The 19,065-nt window shown below is 49.8% G+C and overlaps 1 protein-coding gene and 1 long non-coding RNA gene across 3 annotated transcripts; both read left to right on the forward strand.

Annotated features, from left to right (window-relative positions):
• Positions 1-486: 486 nt before the first annotated feature.
• Positions 487-1,374, forward strand: LOC146542492 (uncharacterized). The gene is made up of 2 exons (XR_014880113.1): positions 487-627; positions 1,041-1,374. It is a non-coding gene; the product is annotated as an uncharacterized LOC146542492 (long non-coding RNA).
• Positions 1,375-2,902: 1,528 nt separating this feature from the next.
• On the forward strand, positions 2,903-18,483 carry MBD3 (methyl-CpG binding domain protein 3). 2 transcript variants are annotated; one of them, XM_085211406.1, is made up of 8 exons: positions 2,903-2,999; positions 5,368-5,490; positions 9,728-9,887; positions 10,763-10,900; positions 13,327-13,417; positions 13,860-14,037; positions 15,008-15,205; positions 16,600-18,483. In XM_085211406.1, the coding sequence occupies exons 1-7, from the start codon at positions 2,944-2,946 to the stop codon at positions 15,198-15,200; spliced, it is 939 nt and encodes a 312-aa protein (XP_085067532.1). In that variant the 5' UTR covers positions 2,903-2,943; the 3' UTR covers positions 15,201-15,205; positions 16,600-18,483. The 2 variants fall into 2 exon arrangements, with proteins under 2 accessions (XP_085067532.1, XP_085067533.1); XM_085211407.1 differs by lacking the exon at positions 2,903-2,999 and adding an exon at positions 3,825-4,019.
• Positions 18,484-19,065: the final 582 nt, after the last annotated feature.

Genomic DNA, 19,065 nt, shown 5'->3' on the forward strand with positions numbered 1-19,065 from the left:
GTGTTTTCTGCTGCTTTTCAAATGATGGTTTTGTCTGTAATTAACCCTAGGATTAGCCTCTTGCTAATGTCATTTCTGGTATTTCTCCTTCCACAAGAGCAAGCATTCTGCAGAAATCCTCCAGTAGAAACATCCTTGTGTTCTCAGACAAACTTCTGTTAAAATCCGAGTAATTACTGATTAGCAGGGGTGATCTTTCTAGTTTTAAATATCCACTCATCGCCTCTTTTCAAACAGTTAATTATTTTCCAGAACGAACTGATGTCACACGTGCACGTAGGAAGAAATCGGTGTCAGACAAAGAGCTGCCAGAGGAAGCTCCCGTGTCACAAGCAGGAGAGCTCCGCTAGAGGGCGCAGCGCAGCGCAGGGCTGAGCAGAAACCCGGCGCGTGCGATGGATGATCGCCTGGAGCCCAGCGTGCTCAGATCTGCGCACTCCATCCTCTGCACCTCAGCAGCGTTTCCAAAGGGACGCCAGAATGTTTTCCACTCGAGTTCCAGAGTTACTGCCCAAACTTTTCGTGCTGTCCCAGGAGGATAAACGTCTTCCTTTCCGTAGCCTCTTCCTGCGGGAAAAAAGTCATTTTCCAGCTGCTCTTACTTGCAGTTTGGTGGGCATTAAGCAGGTTGGTATCTCCAGGTCAGTATCTCCATCCCCACCTGCGCCACGATTACTCCCCATCTTGTGCAGTTTGTTGTTAAATAAAATGCCATTGAGAGCCAGTTAGTTGCTGTACACAGGGCTGTGGGCTTCAGGCTCTGCTTCCAGCACAGCAGCCTCGCTGCCACCAGCTTCTCTTCCTCATTTCCCCATTTGCTGTGCTGAAAAAGAGCAAATTTGGGAATGCCGTGCCTCAGTTCCTGTGCATGGCTTGTCCACCAACCTTTATTCTTGGTGGAGAAGCTGTGTTTCAGTCCGAGTGCTTTGTTGTGATGAGAGGGGGAAAAGAGCAGTGGGAAAAGGGGAAGTAGGTTTATGAAAAATGATGCGGTTTTGATCAGTGGTGGTGGTCAGAGCTTTGTGTGCTCGAGATTGCAGGGAATAACGATAGGAGAGCAAGATGCTTCCTGAGTGTTCATCCAGAAGGAGACAAACACAAACCAGCAGAAACAACCCTGGTGATGTGGAATGCGAGCTCTGCGCTGATTAAAGAGGCAATCTCCAGTGCCAGGTGTCTGAAATAGAAAATTCTTCCTGTATGAGCAACTGCAGCCCTGCACCCATGGGCACAGCCACCCCTCTGAAGTCGTTGTGAGCTTCTCCCCCTGCACCCTGTGCATGCAGGACCGGGTTTCCTCTCGCCCCCAACGCACATCTCACATCCTTCCTCATGTTCCCTGCTGCGTTCGTTTGAAACCAATGAGCCACGTTTTTCTTGTGTCTTTTTTTTCTTAAGTAAAACAACAATGGCTTTTTTTGCACAGCTGTGAGCCAAAGGAAAAGCTGGGAGATCCAACAGGCTGAAGAAGCTCCATGTCAGGCTGTCCTGCACAGCGTGTTTGTGGGGTCCATGTCCTCAGTGGCCCATCCATGTCCTGCATGGCCATCCGTATCCCCACGTCCTTGGTGACTCATCCGTGCCTTCTATCATGCATGGCTCGTCCGTGAGGTTCTACTTTTGATGTCCCATCCATGCCCCATGTTCTTGGTGGCCCATTCAGTCTCCATGTCCTGCACAGTCTGTCTGTGAGGTCATGCCTTTGTGGACCCTTCACTCCCCACATCCTTCATGACTTGTCCGTGGGGCCACACTCTTGGTGGCCTTTCATGGCTGCACAGCCTATCCATGGTGTCACGTCCTTGGTGGCCCACTCACTCCCCAAGTCCCGCACGGATAAATGTCCTTGGTGGCCCTTCCGTACCCCATGTTCCTGGTGGCCATTCCATGCTCTACATCCTGCGTGGTTTATCCACACCATTGTTGGCCCATTCACTCCCCGTGTCCTGCATGGATCCATGTCTTTGGTGGCCCATCCACACCCACGTTGGTGGTTCATCCATCACACCTATCCTTTACAATCTGTCCATGGGGCCACGTTGATGACCCTCCATACCCTCATCCCATGGCCATTCCATACCCTAAATCCTTCATGGTTTATCCATGGGGCCACACCAATGGTTGCCCATTCGCTCCCATGTCCTGCATGGATCCATGTCCTTGGTGGCCCATCCACACCCACGTTGGTGGTTCATTCATCACCCCTGTCCTTTACAGCCTGTCCACGGGGCCATACCTTACATTCACGATAGCCCATCCACGCCCTGCATCCTTCACAGCTCACCCATGGGCTCACACCTTTGTTAACCCGTTCACAGCCCATTCATTCCCCAATCCCTGCATGGCCCATTTATGGTGGTCCATCCATACCCTGTGCTATGGTGGTTCTATCCAGAACATTCATAGCCTCGCTTCCTAAGCGGTTATCCAGCATCTGTGTCCTCTTACAGCCCACCGAGGGCACCACCACCCACCCACCCCCCTATCCCTAGAGATAAGTGGGGTGGGATGTGGGGGGGGGTCTGTGTGGGGGTAGAGAGGGGGATGGAGGGGGGATATCGATAGCTGAGGGGTCTGCGTGGGGTTGGGGGGGGTCCCTCTGGGGGTAGGGAGAGTCTCTATGGGGATGGGGAGGTCCTTGTGGGGGCGGGCGGGGGGGGGTCTGCGGGTGCTGCTGTGGGGGCGGGTGGGGGATCCCGAATTGGGAGCTGTGGGGCTGCTTGGGGACATTGGGGGCTGCTTTGGGTCGTTATCGGGCCTCTGTGTCCTCTTACAGCCCACCGAGGGCACGACCACCCACCCCCCCTCCCCTCCGCCTGTCCCTCCCCCCCTTCTGTGCGCTGCAACCCGGGGGCTGCAGGGGGCGCGAGCGGGCGGGGCGGGGGGCGAGCGGGGCTGCGCGGGCAGAGCGGCGGGAACGGACGGAGGGGGGGGGGAGGAAGGATGCCCAAAACGGCGCTGCCGGGACAGCGAGGGGGGGCGCGGCGCCAGGCGGTGGGGTAAGGCTGGGGGGGGGGGGGAGGTGCGGGGATGGAGGGGGGATGAGGGGGGATGAGGGAATTGGAGGGGGCTGAAGGGGGTCCGTATATGGGGACTGGATGTTGGGGGGAGGGGTTTCTATGGGGATGTGGTCCGCGTGGGGTGTGTGGGGGGGGTCTGTGTGGGGGTGGAGAGGGGGATGGGGGGGGTATCGATAGCTGAGGGGTCAGTGTGGGGTTGGGGGGGGTCTCTGTGGGGATGGGAGGGAGTCCCTGTGGGGGTTGGGGGCTCCTGTGGGGACGGGGGGGTCTCTATGGGGATGGGGGGGTCCATGTGGGGATGGGGGGGTCTCTATGGGGATGGGGGGTCTCAATGGGGATGGGGCGGGTCCTTGTTGGGTGGGGGGGGGTCCATGTGGGAGTAGGGGGGGGTCTCTACGGGGATGAGGGAGTCTCTATGGGGATGGGGGGGGGGTCCTTGTGGGGGTAGAGGGGCCTCTATGGGGGTAGGGGGGCTCTGGGGGAGTGAGTTCTGTATGAGGATGGGGATGATTCGATGGGGATGGGGGGGGGGGGTGTCTCAATGGAGATGGGGGTAGGCTGTAGCGATGGCTGTTGGAGCTGTGTGTGGCCGGGGGGCTCTGTGGGGGTCTCTGGAGGAAGGAGAGGTTTGAGGCTCGGGGTGCCGCGTTGGGTTGGGGGGGGGGTCTCCAAAGGGCAGCCCCCCCCTCTCCTCAGGCAGCCCCTACCCAGGGACTATATCCCGCGGCGTGCCCGGGCGGAGGGATCCGCCGCCCCCGACCCTGCGAGAGGCGGAGCGCGGTGAAAAGGAGGGGGGGGCGGAGAACGGAACCGCGGGGGCGGGCGGAGCGGAGCGGAGCTGAGCGCGGCGCCTCACGGCCGAGGGAGGGCCGCGGCGTGGCCCAGGGGAGGCCGCGCTCGGGGCCGCGAGCGGAGCGGGAGGAGCTGCGGCCGTTGGGGGGAACGGGAAGGGGCGGCGGGGAGCCCGAGGTCTGCGGCGGCGGAGATGGAGCGGAAGAGGTGGGAGCGGGCAGGAGGGGGCTGAGCGGGGGGAGGCATTGCTGGTGCTGCGGGTGGGGGGTCCCGAAATGGGAGATGTGGGGCGGCTTGGGGTCGTTGGGGGCTGCTTGAGGGCGCTTTGGGGGCGTTGGGGGGCTGTTTTGGGGGAATTCGGGGCTGCGTTGGGGTCGTTGGGGGCTTCTTGAGGGCTCTTTAGGGCATTGGGGGGCTGCTTGGGGGTCATTGGGGGCTGCTTCAGGGCACTTTGGGGGCATTGGAGGGCTGCTTTGGGAGCTGCTTAGGGTCATTGGGGGCTTTAGGGCACTTTGGGGGCATTGGAGGGCTTTTTTGGGGGCTGCTTGGAGTCAGTGGGGGTTGCTTTAGGGCACTTTGTGGCATTGGAGGGCTGCTTTAGGATCACTGGGGGCTGCTTGAGGGCTCTTTGGGGTCGTTGTGGGGCTTCTTGGAGTCGTTGGAGGCTGCTTTGGGGTGTTGGGGAGCTGCTTTGGGGGCTGCCGTTCCCCGCTGTGTGCTGCCCCAGGAGCTCGGTGCTGTGGGATGATCACAGTGCCCTCATCCCCTTGCAGTGCTGCAGGGCAGTGGGTCCGATGGGTGCTGGGTGCTCTGGGTGTCAGCAAGATGCCATCATCCCAGGGCTGCACCCATTACCTGTCCCGTGCTACTTTGGGGTCGAGTGAAGGCAGCAGGCTGTGCTGTGAGGGCAGGCAGAGGGCTCAGCAGCGTGGAGTGTGCTCACCTGCTTTGCCTGGAGGAGATGGGAGATGAGAACGTTTTGTGCAGCCGTGTGTGGGCCGTGTGGATCTTCCTTCCAACACCAGGAGCTGCCCCATGGGCAAACCCAGGGCTGGAGGAGCTCAGTGTGGGTGCCAGGCTGTTCTCACCCAGCCCTTGTGGTTGGTGGGATGTGCTGTCAGCTCAGCAACGCGCGGCGTTCATCTTCACCGTCACATTCTGATTCACTGAGCAGAGCAGCAAAGTGCTCGTTGTCGGGGTCTGATGCTGGAGGTGCCCAAACAGATCCAGGGAAGGGAAAGCCCCACCTGCAGAGCTGGGGGTGCAGGTGGTCGTTCTGCTTCTCAAGGACTTCGTTGTAGAGTTGTGCTCTCAGAGTCACGCTTAAAACAGAGCGGAGGGAGAGGATAAATGCCATATTACTCCCAAGGTATAATGGATTTTCCCTTTATATCAGTTTGGACAGAGATCAAAGGTATAACGTGGCCCCGCTGCACTAATTTTCAGTTACTGTTGCATTTTGAATTACCTCAGAGTGGCAAACATACGAGCGGCGCTTTATTAATACCTCTGCTATTTCTGCCTGTTGCTTACCTGGCTGTTTTCTTTCACCCAGCTGCTCTGAGCACACGGATGCAGTGAGCGTGGACAATTGCGTGCACAGCTTCCCATCAGAAATAACTGGAAACAAACGCTCCCGTGTGAGATCGCCAGCCCTGGGGATTAACACCAATCCAAGGTGAGCAGCACGGGCAGCACAGGCTGCTTTCCTTGTGGCTGCTGTGTATGGAGATCTCCTTGTGTAGCCCTAAATCCCAGCAGCAAATGCCTTCAGTTCTGTACGGAGTCTGCTTTGGGAGGCAAATGCAACGTATTCTGTTGGAGGGAATTGTCCTCCAGCCTCGCCGGGTGGAGCAGTGCAGGAGTGCTTGGTGGTGTCAGTGCAGTGGGGCTGATGGGGTGCAGCAGGGGTGGAGGGTCTGCTCTGCATGTCACCATGAAGGGAATCGTGTCAGTTCATGAAGTCTGAGAAAGTTCTGGCTGTGTGGTTCTTATGCTCTTTGTGCCCTCACAAGGAGGGGAAGGAGGGCTTACAGCTGCTCTGTGCAGCAGTGCTTGTATCTGTCTATGGGGCCACGTCTTTGGCAGCCCATCCACGTCCTGCATGCCCCATGTCCTTGGTGGCCCATTCAGTCACGATGTTCTGCATGGCCCAATTGTGGATCTGTGCCCTTGGTGGCCCATTGAGCGAAGCCATGCGGATGTGGTGCTTCTATGTGGGCTGTCAGCAGGGTGCCAGGGATGGGTGATGGGGTCGCTGATGTGTGGAGATCCCTGTGAGCACACCAGGATAAGAGGCTCACCTGGTCCTGGTGGGTTTGCACCGTTGCTTTTTGTGTCTGTGGTGTCTCATTGCATCCCATAGAGGCGTGGGACCATCAGGACGAGTTCAGGACCTGGTACCACCTTGCTACCACCAATAATGGGAACAGTGGAGCAGTGGCATGGAGTTCCTCGGGTGGGTGGGATGCAGGCAGCAGAGGAAAAGAGTGAGAGGAGGAGGAAAAGCATTTAGCATTACAACCATCACGAGGCTTTAAGCATATGCTTCTGATCACACACCCCTTCTGACGTCGGTTACGTTCATTGAAAGGCAGGCAACATCCAGGCTGAGCTGGTGGGATTTTTTTTTTTTTTTTTTTTTTTGCCTTTTGTCCCTCGCTTCCCAAGTTGTTGGGATCTGGCGGATGTGAAATGGGGAGAGCAGAGGGGAGGAGACTGATTGAGTGAGGCAGGAGGAGGGAGCATGCTGGCAGCACAGAGACAAAGGCTGAGCTGAGCACAGAGAGTGGGCACCTGGCGGCCACGTGCCCTGAATGGGCTGCGTGCATCCAACCCATCTGCACCCACAGTGTCCCTGAGTAGCAAATGAGGGCTCTGTGGGGCTGTTCTGTTAGCCCTGGGTACAGAAAATGCTGTGTGGCTGCTGGTGGGCAGCGTGGGAATCACTCGTGGCTTCGTGGTTCCCTGCTTTTTAGGGGTGGGGAGAAGTGTGGGAGGAGGGAATTCCCAGCTCAGCGCCGTGCTCACAGCACCAGGACCTGCAGTCACATCCAGAAGAGATTGATTTCTACAGTTTTGTGCCAAAATTTCTTTCTTTTGGGTCTTTTCTAAGTCTTGGTGTATCAGGAAAAAAAAAAAACCCACGATAAAGCAAAGCTTTTGCTCTGCACTTGGAAAGAGAGAAATTTCCTCTTTCGTGCATTAGAAGTCACATCAGCTTCATCACTGCTGGAGCACCATCTCTGTGCCTCGTGCCTTGCTGGAAGCACAACCTGCTGAGTTTTGCCAGTGGGGTTTTTTGGCTGCATTTTGTTTTCTGACCCTCTCAGCACCACCGAGCTGCAGCAGCTTCATTCCCCCATTGCGTCGGGATAAAAGTTTCTCTCTTTAACCCCTCGGTGCTTTTGTTTTGGGCCAGGCTTCCCCAGGGAGGAGGGACAGAGCTCTGAGTCATTTCAGGATTGTTTTAGTTGTAAGCTGAGTCGAGTTAGAAGCTGTTCTTCGGATCCCTTGCAGAATTACTAGAGTGCATGCTGACAAATAGAGCTGCAGGCTTTGTGCAACGTGCTCTGAGTGCATCTGGCTCTGTTGCTCTGGAATCCCCCACGCTTTGAAGTGGCAGAACAAGAGCCTTGCACCTCAGCACAGCCCTCAGCACGTTACTTTTAATATTCCCTTCGGTGAATTTCTGTTTCTGTTAAATAAATGGGAGCTGCAGGTCTCAGAAGAGGAAGCAGCATCCTGCCTTTCATGCAGCAGGAGCTTTTCTTTTTGACTTCGCTGACAGCAGCGAAAGCTCTGCCCAGAACACTGCTGGAGTTGGTTCTTCCTTTGGGGATCACAGCATACAGCTCCCTTTGTGTTTTGAAGCAGTGGTTTCAAATTTGATGTCTGGATCCAGTCTGTTCCTGCCTGCTTCTTCCTGCTCTGATGCCATCTTCTGGTCTGAGCATTCTGCAGCTCACAGCGAGCCGTTCTGCACGCAGGCAGGGATGGAGCCCTTCTTCCTCTGATATTTTCAGTATGATGTGTACTAACTTTCCCTTTCAGGAGGGTTTTTTTTTTTTTCTTCAGAGTTTTTAATCACTTGGTCCCTTCCCTTCCCTCCCAGTACTTATCCCATCCTATTCCTTTCCAGCATCTTCCCCATTTCCTTTTAGAGGTTTTCTCATCCCTTCCCTTCCCTTCCCTTCCCTTCCCTTCCCTTCCCTTCCCTTCCCTTCCCTTCCCTCCTTCCCTTCCCTTCCCTTCCCTTCCCTTCCCTTCCCTTCCCTTCCTCCCTTCCCTTCCCTTCCCTTCCCTTCCCTTCCCTTCCCTTCCCTTCCCTTTCCCTTTCCCTTCCCTTCCCTTCCCTTCCTTCCTATACAGACTAATTGACTTGCTCCTGCCATTCATTACCATGGGACTAGAAATCCTGTGCTCACACTCCTTTTTTTTTCCAGACTGTCCTGCTCTGGAGCTTTCAAAGAAGTAGATAATATGGTGGAAAAACACGTTTTCCTTTGAGCTACCCTAAAGAAGACCCCAGAGAGGTTGTTAGCATCTCAGCACCGCAGCACTGGGGGGTGTTCTGCATTGCTGAAACAGTGCTGCTTTCCTCTGCCTGTGACAGCTTCATTATTTCCAGTTTTTCTTGGCCTTTTAGTAGAAATCTATGAGCAAGAAGCTGTGTTTCTAGCTTCAGGAGTAACAGAAGGTGACTTAATTACAGATCTCCAACTGGCTCCAGAAGGCATTGAAACCTCATCCGTGCTCATTTGTGTCCAACGGGTGTAAGTTGTGCTGATAACACCTCTCTCCCTCCTCTAGGGGAGCAAATGGAGTCTGTAATGTGTGTAATCTGGGGTTACCTCGACCCAAAAGCAGCAGCACGCACTTGGAGATAATCCTGCTCCCACGTGATATGACTGATCTGTCCTAACACTGCTGACTGCTGCGTGATAGAAGGAAACAGACAAACGTGGGGAGGGCTCCACTGGAGTTTTTGGTGTTTTGCACTCCTGTTACCTGTGTTGGGTGCAGTGGGTGTACGTGAGAGCCTGTATCAGACTGCATGTATGTGCACCCTGCCTGCTGGATGCACACTGCTGTCCTCTGCTCCTCAGGAAACAAAGTGCTTGGCACGTTAAAGATGCAAAGTAACAGAAAGGAGAGAAATTAAGAGAATAAAGCAGCATTGTTGTGATGCTAAATGAGATGTGAGGACGACTTTGTGCTCACTGTCTGTAGTTCTCAGTGTCTGTAGTTCTCGCTGCAGTCACAGTGCATTGACTGCTTTTTGCTTTATGCACGAAACACAAAAGGGCTCAATTAGTGCTTTTTGTAGCAGTGCAAAGGGCTCTGCTGTTATTAAAATAAAACAAGAGTTGGAGTGGTTTGCATGCGCTTGCCAGCTTGTAGTGTCCCGTGTAAAATCAGGTGTGTAAAACAAATCTCTCCTGTTTTGCCATTAATTGAGAGCTTTGTAAGGTTTTGACCTTTATTCTCGCACCAGTTAAGCGTTGCATTTCATTGCTTTGCACCTTAGCAGCGAACTTCTTCCTCCTTGCTGCTGCACAACAAAGTCTGGGGAGGACTTATGGTACCTCAGACACACAATGAGATTATCCTGGGAAACAGGTGTTGTTATTGGAGACGACTGAGCGATAGCTGCCTGTGTGCCATCGTTTCCAGTTATTCTGTTAATTATGCTGTTAATTTATAGGTAGTCTAAATTTTGTTTCCAACACATCCCAACAAGTTCTGCTCCATTAATCTCTCCCAACAACAACGAGAAGTTGACATGAGTGCAGCAATACCCATCTTGAGCTGAGTGTGAGCTCAGGAAGAGAAACAAAACTTAAAACAGCCGCTGTGCTGAAGTGCAGAGGGGTTCATTCTCCCTCCTGATCTCTTTTTCTGTGCTTTTCCAGCCCCAGTGGGAAGAAGTTCCGCAGCAAACCCCAGCTGGCTCGCTACCTGGGCAGCTCCATGGACCTGAGCACTTTTGACTTCCGCACGGGGAAAATGCTGATGAGTAAAATGAACAAGAACAGGCAGAGGATGCGCTACGACTGTTCCAACCAAGCCAAAGTAAGTTGTTCACCTTTGGGATGAAGTGAGGAGGCAGCACCTTGTGGATGATGGGTACAAAGAGTTTATGGACCAGTTAGCACACAGCATGGTTCAGAGCAGCGTTTGTCCTTGGTCCTTTTCTACACCTCATAAAGAAATATGTTTAGCAGGTAGTATGTCTGCATTCTCGAGAACAAAGCCTGTCCCACAGCCCTTCCCAGGTGAGCAGGGCAGATCTTAGGGGCGTGATTCCTGTCCTCCTCAAGGTGCAGAATCCTCAAGGATTCCTGTCCTGTAACTCAAGGTGCAGTTGTGCTGTGAAACCTCAGTGTTAAGCTTGGAAAGACCACTGAGTTCATCTAGTCCAACCTGATGGTCATCAGTGCTGTCAGAAGTTAAGAACTGAAGGTTTGTAGAAAAGAAGAGCTTGATTCCTGCTGTGTTGTTGTAATTCAATAGTGGATGCCAGCAAATAAAACCAGAGAGGTCAGGATGGTTCTGGATTCACAAACTGCTCTCTAAATCCAACATAACAGATTTTCCTAATTATTACCAATGTATCAAAACTTCTAGGTGTAGTGACCCAAAGGTGGCTTGTCACATCAGAACGTAAAATCAATGTTCTGACTCCTAAATTCTGTCAAAATAGAAATAAAACTGCATGAATTAGATGAAGAGGGGAAGGTGTGGTTATGTTTGAAAGGCCTTAAGTGAGATCTGAGGGGTACTGTGGGTATTTTTTAGCAGTCTCACTGCTACGGATCAGGCAGGTTTTCAAGTCCGTGAGTGCTGCTGCTTTTGCACACTGTGCCTCTTTATAGCTGTAGTGATATTTTGGCAAATGTAAAACATCTTATGGCATTTTCTCCTTCCTTTTGTTTTGAAATGCTTAGGGCAAGCCTGATTTGAACACGGCGCTGCCTGTCAGACAGACGGCCTCCATCTTCAAACAGCCTGTCACAAAGATCACAAACCATCCCAGCAATAAGGTGAAGAGTGATCCACAGAAAGCTGTGGACCAACCCCGGCAGGTGAGGCCTGGAGCTCAGAGGCTGCTTTTCCAGAAGGAAGAATCATAGAATCATAGAATGGCCAGGGTTGGAAGAGTCCTTAAGGATCAGCAGGCTCCAGACCCCCTGCTGCAGGCAGGGCTGCCAACCTCCCACATCTCACAGCAGCCCAGGCTGCCCAGAGCCTCATCCAACCTGGCCTTGAACACCTCCAGGGATGGACGGGGATCCACAGCCTCTCTGAGCAGCTGTTCCAGCACCTCACCACTCTCTCTGTAAAGAACTTCCTCCTGACATCCAACCTCAATCTCCTTTCCCTCAACTTCCAACCATTTCCCCTTGTCCTGCTGTTATCTCCCCTTTCCAAGAGCTGACTCCCCTCCTGTTTGCAGGCTCCCTTTAGGTACTGAAGGCTGCACTGAGGTCACCCTGCAGCCTTCTTTTCTCCAGGCTGAACAAGCCCAGCTCCCTCAGCCTGTCTTCCTAGGGGAGCTGCTCCAGCCCTCTGCTCATCTTTCTGGCTCTTCTCTGGACCCTCTCCCACAGCTCTCTGTCTTTCTTGTGTTGGGGGCCCCAGACCTGGATGCAGTGCTGCAGATGGGGCCTCACGAGGGCAGAGTAGAGAGGGACAATCACCTCCCTGTCCCTGCTTCTGATGGAGCCCGGGATACCATTTGCTTTCCAAGCTGCATGAGCACTCTGCTGGCTCACGTTCAGTTTCTCATCCACCAGGTCCTTCACTGCAGAGCTAACTTCTGATTTTTTGCTGCTGAGAAGTCCCAAAATAAAATGGCTAAAGTTTGTAACATTGGACAGAGAGTCCAAAGTAATGTGAGATTACAGAAAGCTTAGAGTGCTCCCACCTCTTAATTTAAGTCCTATCTACAGACTTAGAAGTCATCACCAATTTAGTGCAGCCATTATAAAATGTTCAAATTCTGTGTTTCAAGAAGTCCCCGTTCCTCTGTGGTGCTCGTGATGTGCTACAAAGGATGGCACCCCCTGCAGATGGGTCTGTCATTACTGGCTGACTCCACCTCTTTGAGTACCATCAGAAATTCACTTGGAATGTCACTGTGACAAAGTTGCCTGTTGTTTTTCTTCTCATGCTGTATATTTGCCAGCAAGAAAACAAACCAATAGTAAAGGAAATCTTTCAGCTTAATTTCATCAAGTGAAGGGATGCAAAGAGTGTGCTTGGACCTATGCAGCTTTGGAGCTGGGCACTGGTTCAAGTGAGGCTGGTGTGTTCAAAGCTGCCTTTGGAAGGCGTTCTCAGTTCATTAGTGCTGCCCAGAGCTGACAGCCTGCTGCCTGCACAGAACTCACACCAGGGTTTCTGTGAATCCTTTCCTGTCGTGAGCCTATCTTTATGCCTTTTGGAAACTAGAAGTTCAGCTTCGTTAATCTGTTCATATGCTGTCAATGGTACCAATTAGCAGGCTATCTTACACTCTTGCAGGTGTATCACACAAAGAGGAAAGCAATTTCATTAAAAATACCTTATACAATACTCTTACATCTCACACTGAGAACTTGATGCAAGCTTGAGAACTCACCTTAGTGAAATGTGATTGAGGATCTCTTTGAAATGGAATTGTGGTTACATTTTAAAGCCAGGCTGCTGGGCTTCTAACATCGTTTCCTAAGGAGGAAGGGTGTGTGTTGGCAGTTCTGTTGCTCCTCCTATAAGCCATCATGTGCTGGTGTAATATCCACCTATTTGAAAGTCACAGGTGAGAGAATAACCAGCCCCAATGTGTTTTGGCTTTTGCAGTCCTCATTTCTCAGTTAGAAGCTCGTTACACTTGGATGTTATCAGGCATGAAAGGAGATGTGTCTGGCCTGTTTGCCTGGGTAAAGTTGCTTTATTACAAGAAAAAATGCATTCCAGCTATTCATTGATCATCCTTTTACAGGCAGATTTTGAGATGAAAGCGTACCCAGCTTTTCTATCAGTCTCCCCACCAAACCACGGCTTCCCTTGCCTTTAAGTTTGAGGAGAACCTGTAATGCAGCATTCAGGATGAGATGGGACAGTTCTAATGAAAAATGCCAGGAGAGGAGTGAAATAATGCTCAGATGAGTCCTGCATTGCTTAACTTCAGTTCTGTGCCATGTGAGAGAGAGCAGAAGAGTAATGGGAGTGTAGCAGTGCTGTCCCATACTGCGCTTGGATGAATGCAGTCGGTGTTGTCTCACTGCTCCAGTTCAGAAGCAGGGATGTTCTGCTCCCCAGGGGGAAAGCCTTCAAGGCAACAAATCAGGGTGAGGTGTGGGATTGATGGGCAGTGAGGTTTGCTCCCTGCTTTTGTGCATGGCAGAGCCCTGTCTGTAATGACTCCAACCTTTGCAGCAGTGCCCTGCCTGCTTCTGTAGCAAGCGTCGGGTGTTTCTGTCGATCCCATTTCTTCTTGTGTACCTATCAATGCTTGCTTTCATGGCAGCTCTTCTGGGAGAAGAAATTAAGCGGGCTGAACGCTTTTGACATCGCAGAGGAGCTGGTGAAAACAATGGACCTTCCAAAAGGTTTACAAGGTAATCAGCCTGCCCTTAGCTCTGGGTTGGTTCCAGCGATGATCCAGAGGTGCTGTGCCTGAGCTCTTCAGACCACTCTTCCTCCAGCAGCAGCTGTTAGTGCCCTGTGACCTCCCTTTGTCCATAGGGGATACGGCAGCATAATGAGAGGAAGTGGCAAAGTTGCTTGGCTCCTGTTTGTTTGTATTCCAGAAGCAGTGCCTGTTTAAACCGCTTCCACTCCCAGGCTGTGTTTTACGTGGCACAATGAGGGATGGATCTGGCTTTAAATAACCTTGGGGGGGAGTTGTGCAGGTGCTATTAGAACCGTTTAGGACTGAGATTTGTGTCGCGCTGACTTTGTAAATAACACTACCAGCTCTGCCATTAACACTGAAGTAGTGCTTTCTGTTTGATTCGCTCTTTGTTGTGCAGTGCTGATGGTCGCTTCTCTGCCTTGCAGGAGTTGGACCTGGTTGCACTGATGAGACCCTCCTGTCTGCCATTGCCAGTGCTCTGCACACCAGCACCATGCCCATCACTGGGCAGCTGTCTGCAGCCGTGGAGAAGAATCCTGGCGTGTGGCTCAACACTTCACAGCCACTTTGCAAAGCATTTATGGTGACTGATGAAGATATTAGGTATCAATCAGAAAAATATTGTCTTGAAAAGTTTTCCTCTAGTAGAACAGTGCTCTCTCTGTTCAGTGGCAAGCTGAATCCTCTGGTAGAGGAGCGTGGCTTTGAATGTGTCTTTATCAGAAAAGTAGAAGAAAATCATTACACGAGGCAGCTCTCACACAGTCATGTACTTAAAGCACATTGTTTTTTATTTTGAATGTGGTCAGTTACTCTGAGGTTTCAGGTTCATGTTTGTTCTTCATATCAGTATGTCTCCTTTAATTGACAAAGGTGTCTGAGTTTGAGTAACGTGGGTTAGGACACCTCTCAAGAAAATGGATGCTTGGGAAAACACCAGATGTATTTTCACCATCTTAGCCTTCTCTGTCAGCACAGGACCAACCAAAAGCATCAACCACTGCTGTGGCAGTGAGCAAGGATGCAATTCGAGTAGCTGCAGCTTCAACAAATTAAAGTTGGTCAGGTTCAGCTTTAAGCACCTGATAATGTCTTTGGTATATTCCTTTCTCAAACCTGAAATCACACTCCTTCACATTCATTAACAGTGTATAAAGGCAGGAATTGTTTTGACTGTTCAGCTGGTTGATCTTTTTGAACTACAGGATGACATTTGTGGGGTGTGATTTAGACATGAATGACCAGGAAAAGCAGTCTGTTTATAGCTTTCTGGTTTCCTGTGGCTGAGATGAAATAGGAATCCCATGCACTGCAGTTTGTTGACCAATTCTTTACATTGCATTACGTGACTTTGAGCTAAAAGGAGCTGTAACATTGAAATATTAAATGGAGATATTAAGGTGATTCTTCCAACCTCATTTTAATGCCAGCCTTTTTCTTTTCTAACGGTGCAGCTCTTGCAGAAGACTCTTTCCAAGTCCTGCTTTTCTATCCAGCCTTGTCTATGAGCAATCTTTCTTTTGCTTGAAGTAGCTTTGAGAATTAATGTAAATGTTGGTTGATTTGGGGGCAGGAAGCAAGAGGAGCTGGTGCAGCAGGTGCGGAAGAGGCTGGAGGAAGCTCTGATGGCTGACATGCTGGCCCATGTAGAGGAGATAGCAAGAGATGGGGAAGCTCCTACAGAGAAAGAAGGAGGCGAGGAAGAAGGAGAAGATGAGGAGGAAGAAGAGGAACAGGATCATGACCAGGAAATGGAGAATGTATAGTCCAGGTAATGTGACAGCCTCCTTTCTCACTGTAACTTACTGAAGTTCACTGAAGGCAGAAATGTTTTCTGAGGGGAACCCTGGCAAATATTGACCAATCTTTGCTTCTAAGCACACACTTTCACAGCGTGCTTTTCATGCAAAAATCAAATCTTTTGTTGACTGTGATATCTGGTGAGTGTTTGCATTGTCATGAAGTGTTCTGTGCCTTAAGATTGCATCAGATGGAATGGCTGAATGTGCAACCAGACTCTGAATGGTAGCACGTGAAGGATTCGATAATGAAAATGGATCAGTTGTTAAAAATGTATGCCTTGTGATGTCATTTTTCCCCCCAGTTTATTTATTATGACCTGTGACAGGCAGGAGGATCTTGCAGGGAGGCAGGACAGCTGATGCCTTATGGGCTCTGTTCTCCCTTGCTTTTCCAGCAAACGTTTTACTTGCAGAACGTATCAGAGGGCACATTTCTGGAAATTTGAAATATTTTTAGAAATCATAAAAGGGCAACCTGGCTACAGAAGAGGGAAGTTGCTCAAATACTTTGTGGCAGGAATTTGTAAACTGAAAGCAAACAGAAGAATGTATGTGTTCAGAATCTGAGAAGAACTGAATTGTTTAATGCTGCCAGCTGCAGGGTTCACAGAAATGTGCCTTTAACACTGAGCAGCCTTTAAAGTTATCATCAGGAGCTGCTTCTTGTGTTCAAGTTTGTCTGACTTTCACTTGTACAGTGGAACTTTTTAAAGGTGCAGGTGGAATTTTTTTATTGTCTTGTAACCCAAAGTAGCTCTCAGTAATAAATTTTTACTGTGCAGGAATGCGGGGGGAAGGCACCTCATGCAGTGAGATGAAAACAGAACACACTGGTTTTAATTTTTGATCATTTTAGCCTGAGAAAGCAGTGAGCATTCTGTCTCTGAGGTAGGACAGCCAATAGCCTGGGTGCTGCATTGTGCAGATTCCAGTGGTGTGAGCCTGTCAGGCAGGAATCAAGAATGTGGAGGAAGAAAGGATCTTTAGGATGAACAGCAGAAGAAAGGAAAAACCCCTTTGGAGGGAGTGGCAGCTGCATTTCAGCATGAGGTAGAATGAAGAACAATTTATGTGAAGCTGGAAGGTTGGTTGTAATGTGAAATCTGTTCAGTGTTTGGGAGATACCATCTTGCATCTGGGCTCTATATTTCCTGGTTTACCACATGACTAGCAGTAGCTTTATTTGGACAGTGAATATCTCACATTCCTTTCTACTACAGAGGTCTGGCCCAGCAGAGAACCATAACAAACTATCTGCTGAAGGTGAAAAACAGGAGATAAAGAAGTGGTGGTGTTTTGGCAGTGCTGCTGCAAAGGCATTCAGAAGTGTCTCCTAACTTACCAGGTCTTTTTTTTCTTCTAGGGAGTTCCATCTAAGAATTCCCACTACAAACCCTACCAGCAGGGTCAGCACAACTATTTACAAAGCCAAGAGTGTCTGCAGAGTAACTTGCACCACCAGTCCAGCTGCAACTATGAGCATTTTGATGTACACTTCAGGAAAGCCAAGAAGCTGATGGTTCATTCATTGCTGGGTAGTTTGGAAGATGGAACTTGACTAAGCTCTATTCCCCCTCCTTTTTGTAAAGGGGGAGGGCAACGGGGAAAACAAAAGTGGGAGGGAATAAAGGAATGCAAAACAGTGGGAGGGAATGTATTAGGAACCAAACACCCTGTCCTCTTTAATTTGGTTTTGGTTTTGTGGGTCAGTGATAGGTGCTACGTTTTTCAAGCTTTTTCTATCCAAGTACCTTTAAGGATGACCCATAGAAACCACTTTCTCTCTGATGCAAGCGAGAGAGATGCCGTTTCACTCCTTGGCTGCTCTGCTGTGGGCTACCTGTCTGTACCAGTCTGTACGGAGGTCATTTTATGTTGTGGATTGTCATTCCATGTGTCAATTCAGGTCAGTGAATTTCATTTTCCTCGCAAGGCCACATTGGTCTTGGCAGCGTAGTCTCAGAGATGAACTACCAGTGCCTCTTCCACCTGAGGTTTTTGATGAGTAGGGGAAGTTACACATGAGGAACTGGTCAATGGCAATCTGGTTTTTAGTTGAGTTCCAACATCATACCAAATGCACTACAGTGCACGTTTTCATATGGAGTTCTGTGTATGCTCAGGCATAGCAGAACAGGTGAGATAAATATACCCGCTCAGTGGTATATTTTGCTTTGGTTTATTCTGGTCAGAAGGACCTTCTCAACTCAGAATGGGAGGATTACTCATTTCTGACTGACAATGAGGAAGACTTCCTCTTTTCTCTTTTGGTGCCAAGAACCCTCACCTCTGTTTCTGTGTGTGTGGAGGGAAGGGAATCCATTCCAATAGGTGTTTCTACACATCTGCTTTCATGTGCAGTAATGTTCTGACCTCTTTTAAAAACAAGGCAAAAGGTTGATTTTTTTCTATAATTGTTACCTTTAAAAAAAAAAAAAAAAAGGATCTAAAGCTTTTTATTAAGTATTAAACCTTTCTTATTTGCATGTGCAGTGAAGTGACCAGCATTTTGTGTCCAAAAAACTGAAATGATGTGAAACCTGCCTTAATGTGTTTATAAGTATTTGGCTTCACCGTGGGTACCTTGATTGATTCCTCAGTCTCTTCTAGTACAACTGTGAGCATTTTGGGGTAACTTGGGGCTAAAAAGGGCTTTATCTGGGGAGGGAGGATAGGGAGAGGGGAAGGAAGATGAGTGTATAGCTTGGAGAATATGTTGACTAGGTTGCAGAAGTTATTTTAGTCTTAGGGTATCCACTGCATAATTAATGCGTGGACGTCTGAGCTGAGAGTAACAGTATAAAGTGGTGGATTAAATATTGTGCCACTAACCACTTGTACAAGTTGTTGGTATCCCAAAACTTGGGGAAGAAAGTAGCTCCCAGAGCCTTTATTGTGTGAGAATGGTTAGCAGTCAGAGCGAGGGACCTTTGGGAGTAGTTTGCTATAGTGATGTCTGTAGGGTTTAAAAGCTCCTTGAAAAAGATCCCATGCCAAAGTGACTGATACTGTATTAACTTTTCTTAAAGATGTGAAAATACAAAATCCTTTTGATATTGCTCATTTGGAGTACTGCAAGAAGACTGAAATTCTTTGCTGCTGCTGTACCAGGTATTGTGTTGGGGGTCTTTACCTTCTACTGCAGCCAGTGAGGATGATTTTCCTTTTTAAACAGTCTGTTACGGTTATTATTCTGTAAAACTGTCCTCTTGTAATTCATTGTGTTGAATTAAATGTTTCTCACAAAGTGGAGACTCTTCTCTTTTTCCCTCGAGCCCCCGCTTGGAGTTTGTGTGCTGTATTCCAGTTATGTGGGCAGGGAGACGTTCACATCTTTGTGGTGGGCTCTGTTCTGAGGTTTGGATCTCTGTGTTTGAGATCCATAAGAGGAGGATAAGGGTGACATTGTGGAGTGGCTGCTGAGATGTGCTGTGTTTTGGGCTGGATCTGAGCTCTAGAAGTCGACAGCCCACCCTGGAGGGGTTCTGATGACAGTGGTGACCATGTTCTGATGCTATTTTGATGGGTTTTTTGGTAAACTTTTGATATCTAGTGATGCCTCTGCTTACTTCTGTTTAAATGGAAATACATTTTAAGCCTACGTAGCACCACAACACAGGTGACTGAGAAGCTGACAGCACCAAAGATTAAGAAGAATGAATTAAGAAGTTCAAATTGCTGCCAACTGGTGCATCAAATCAAAAGCCTATATATGTTTGCATTCATATGGAGGAAGCTGATTGCTCAGAGTACCAGAAAAGGAGGACAGGAGATCCAAAGAAACTTAAATAACATTACCTGCTTGCTGAAATGGGTGAGTAAACGAACG

Source organism: Meleagris gallopavo, chromosome 30 (assembly GCF_905368555.1).
Source record: "Meleagris gallopavo chromosome 30, MGAL_WU_HG_1.1, whole genome shotgun sequence".
NCBI classification, from domain to species: Eukaryota; Metazoa; Chordata; class Aves; order Galliformes; family Phasianidae; genus Meleagris; species Meleagris gallopavo.

What these genes read in the sequence shown, in the direction of transcription:
- MBD3 (XM_085211406.1), top strand. Translation starts at nt 2,944, where the DNA reads ATGCCCAAAACGGCGCTGCCGGGACAGCGAGGGGGGGCGCGGCGCCAG. An exon ending in GGGATTAACACCAATCCAAG is followed by an intron (nt 5,491 to 9,727) that starts GTGAGCAGCACG and finishes GTGCTTTTCCAG; the next exon opens with CCCCAGTGGGAAGAAGTTCC. An exon ending in CCTTCCAAAAGGTTTACAAG is followed by an intron (nt 13,418 to 13,859) that starts GTAATCAGCCTG and finishes TCTGCCTTGCAG; the next exon opens with GAGTTGGACCTGGTTGCACT.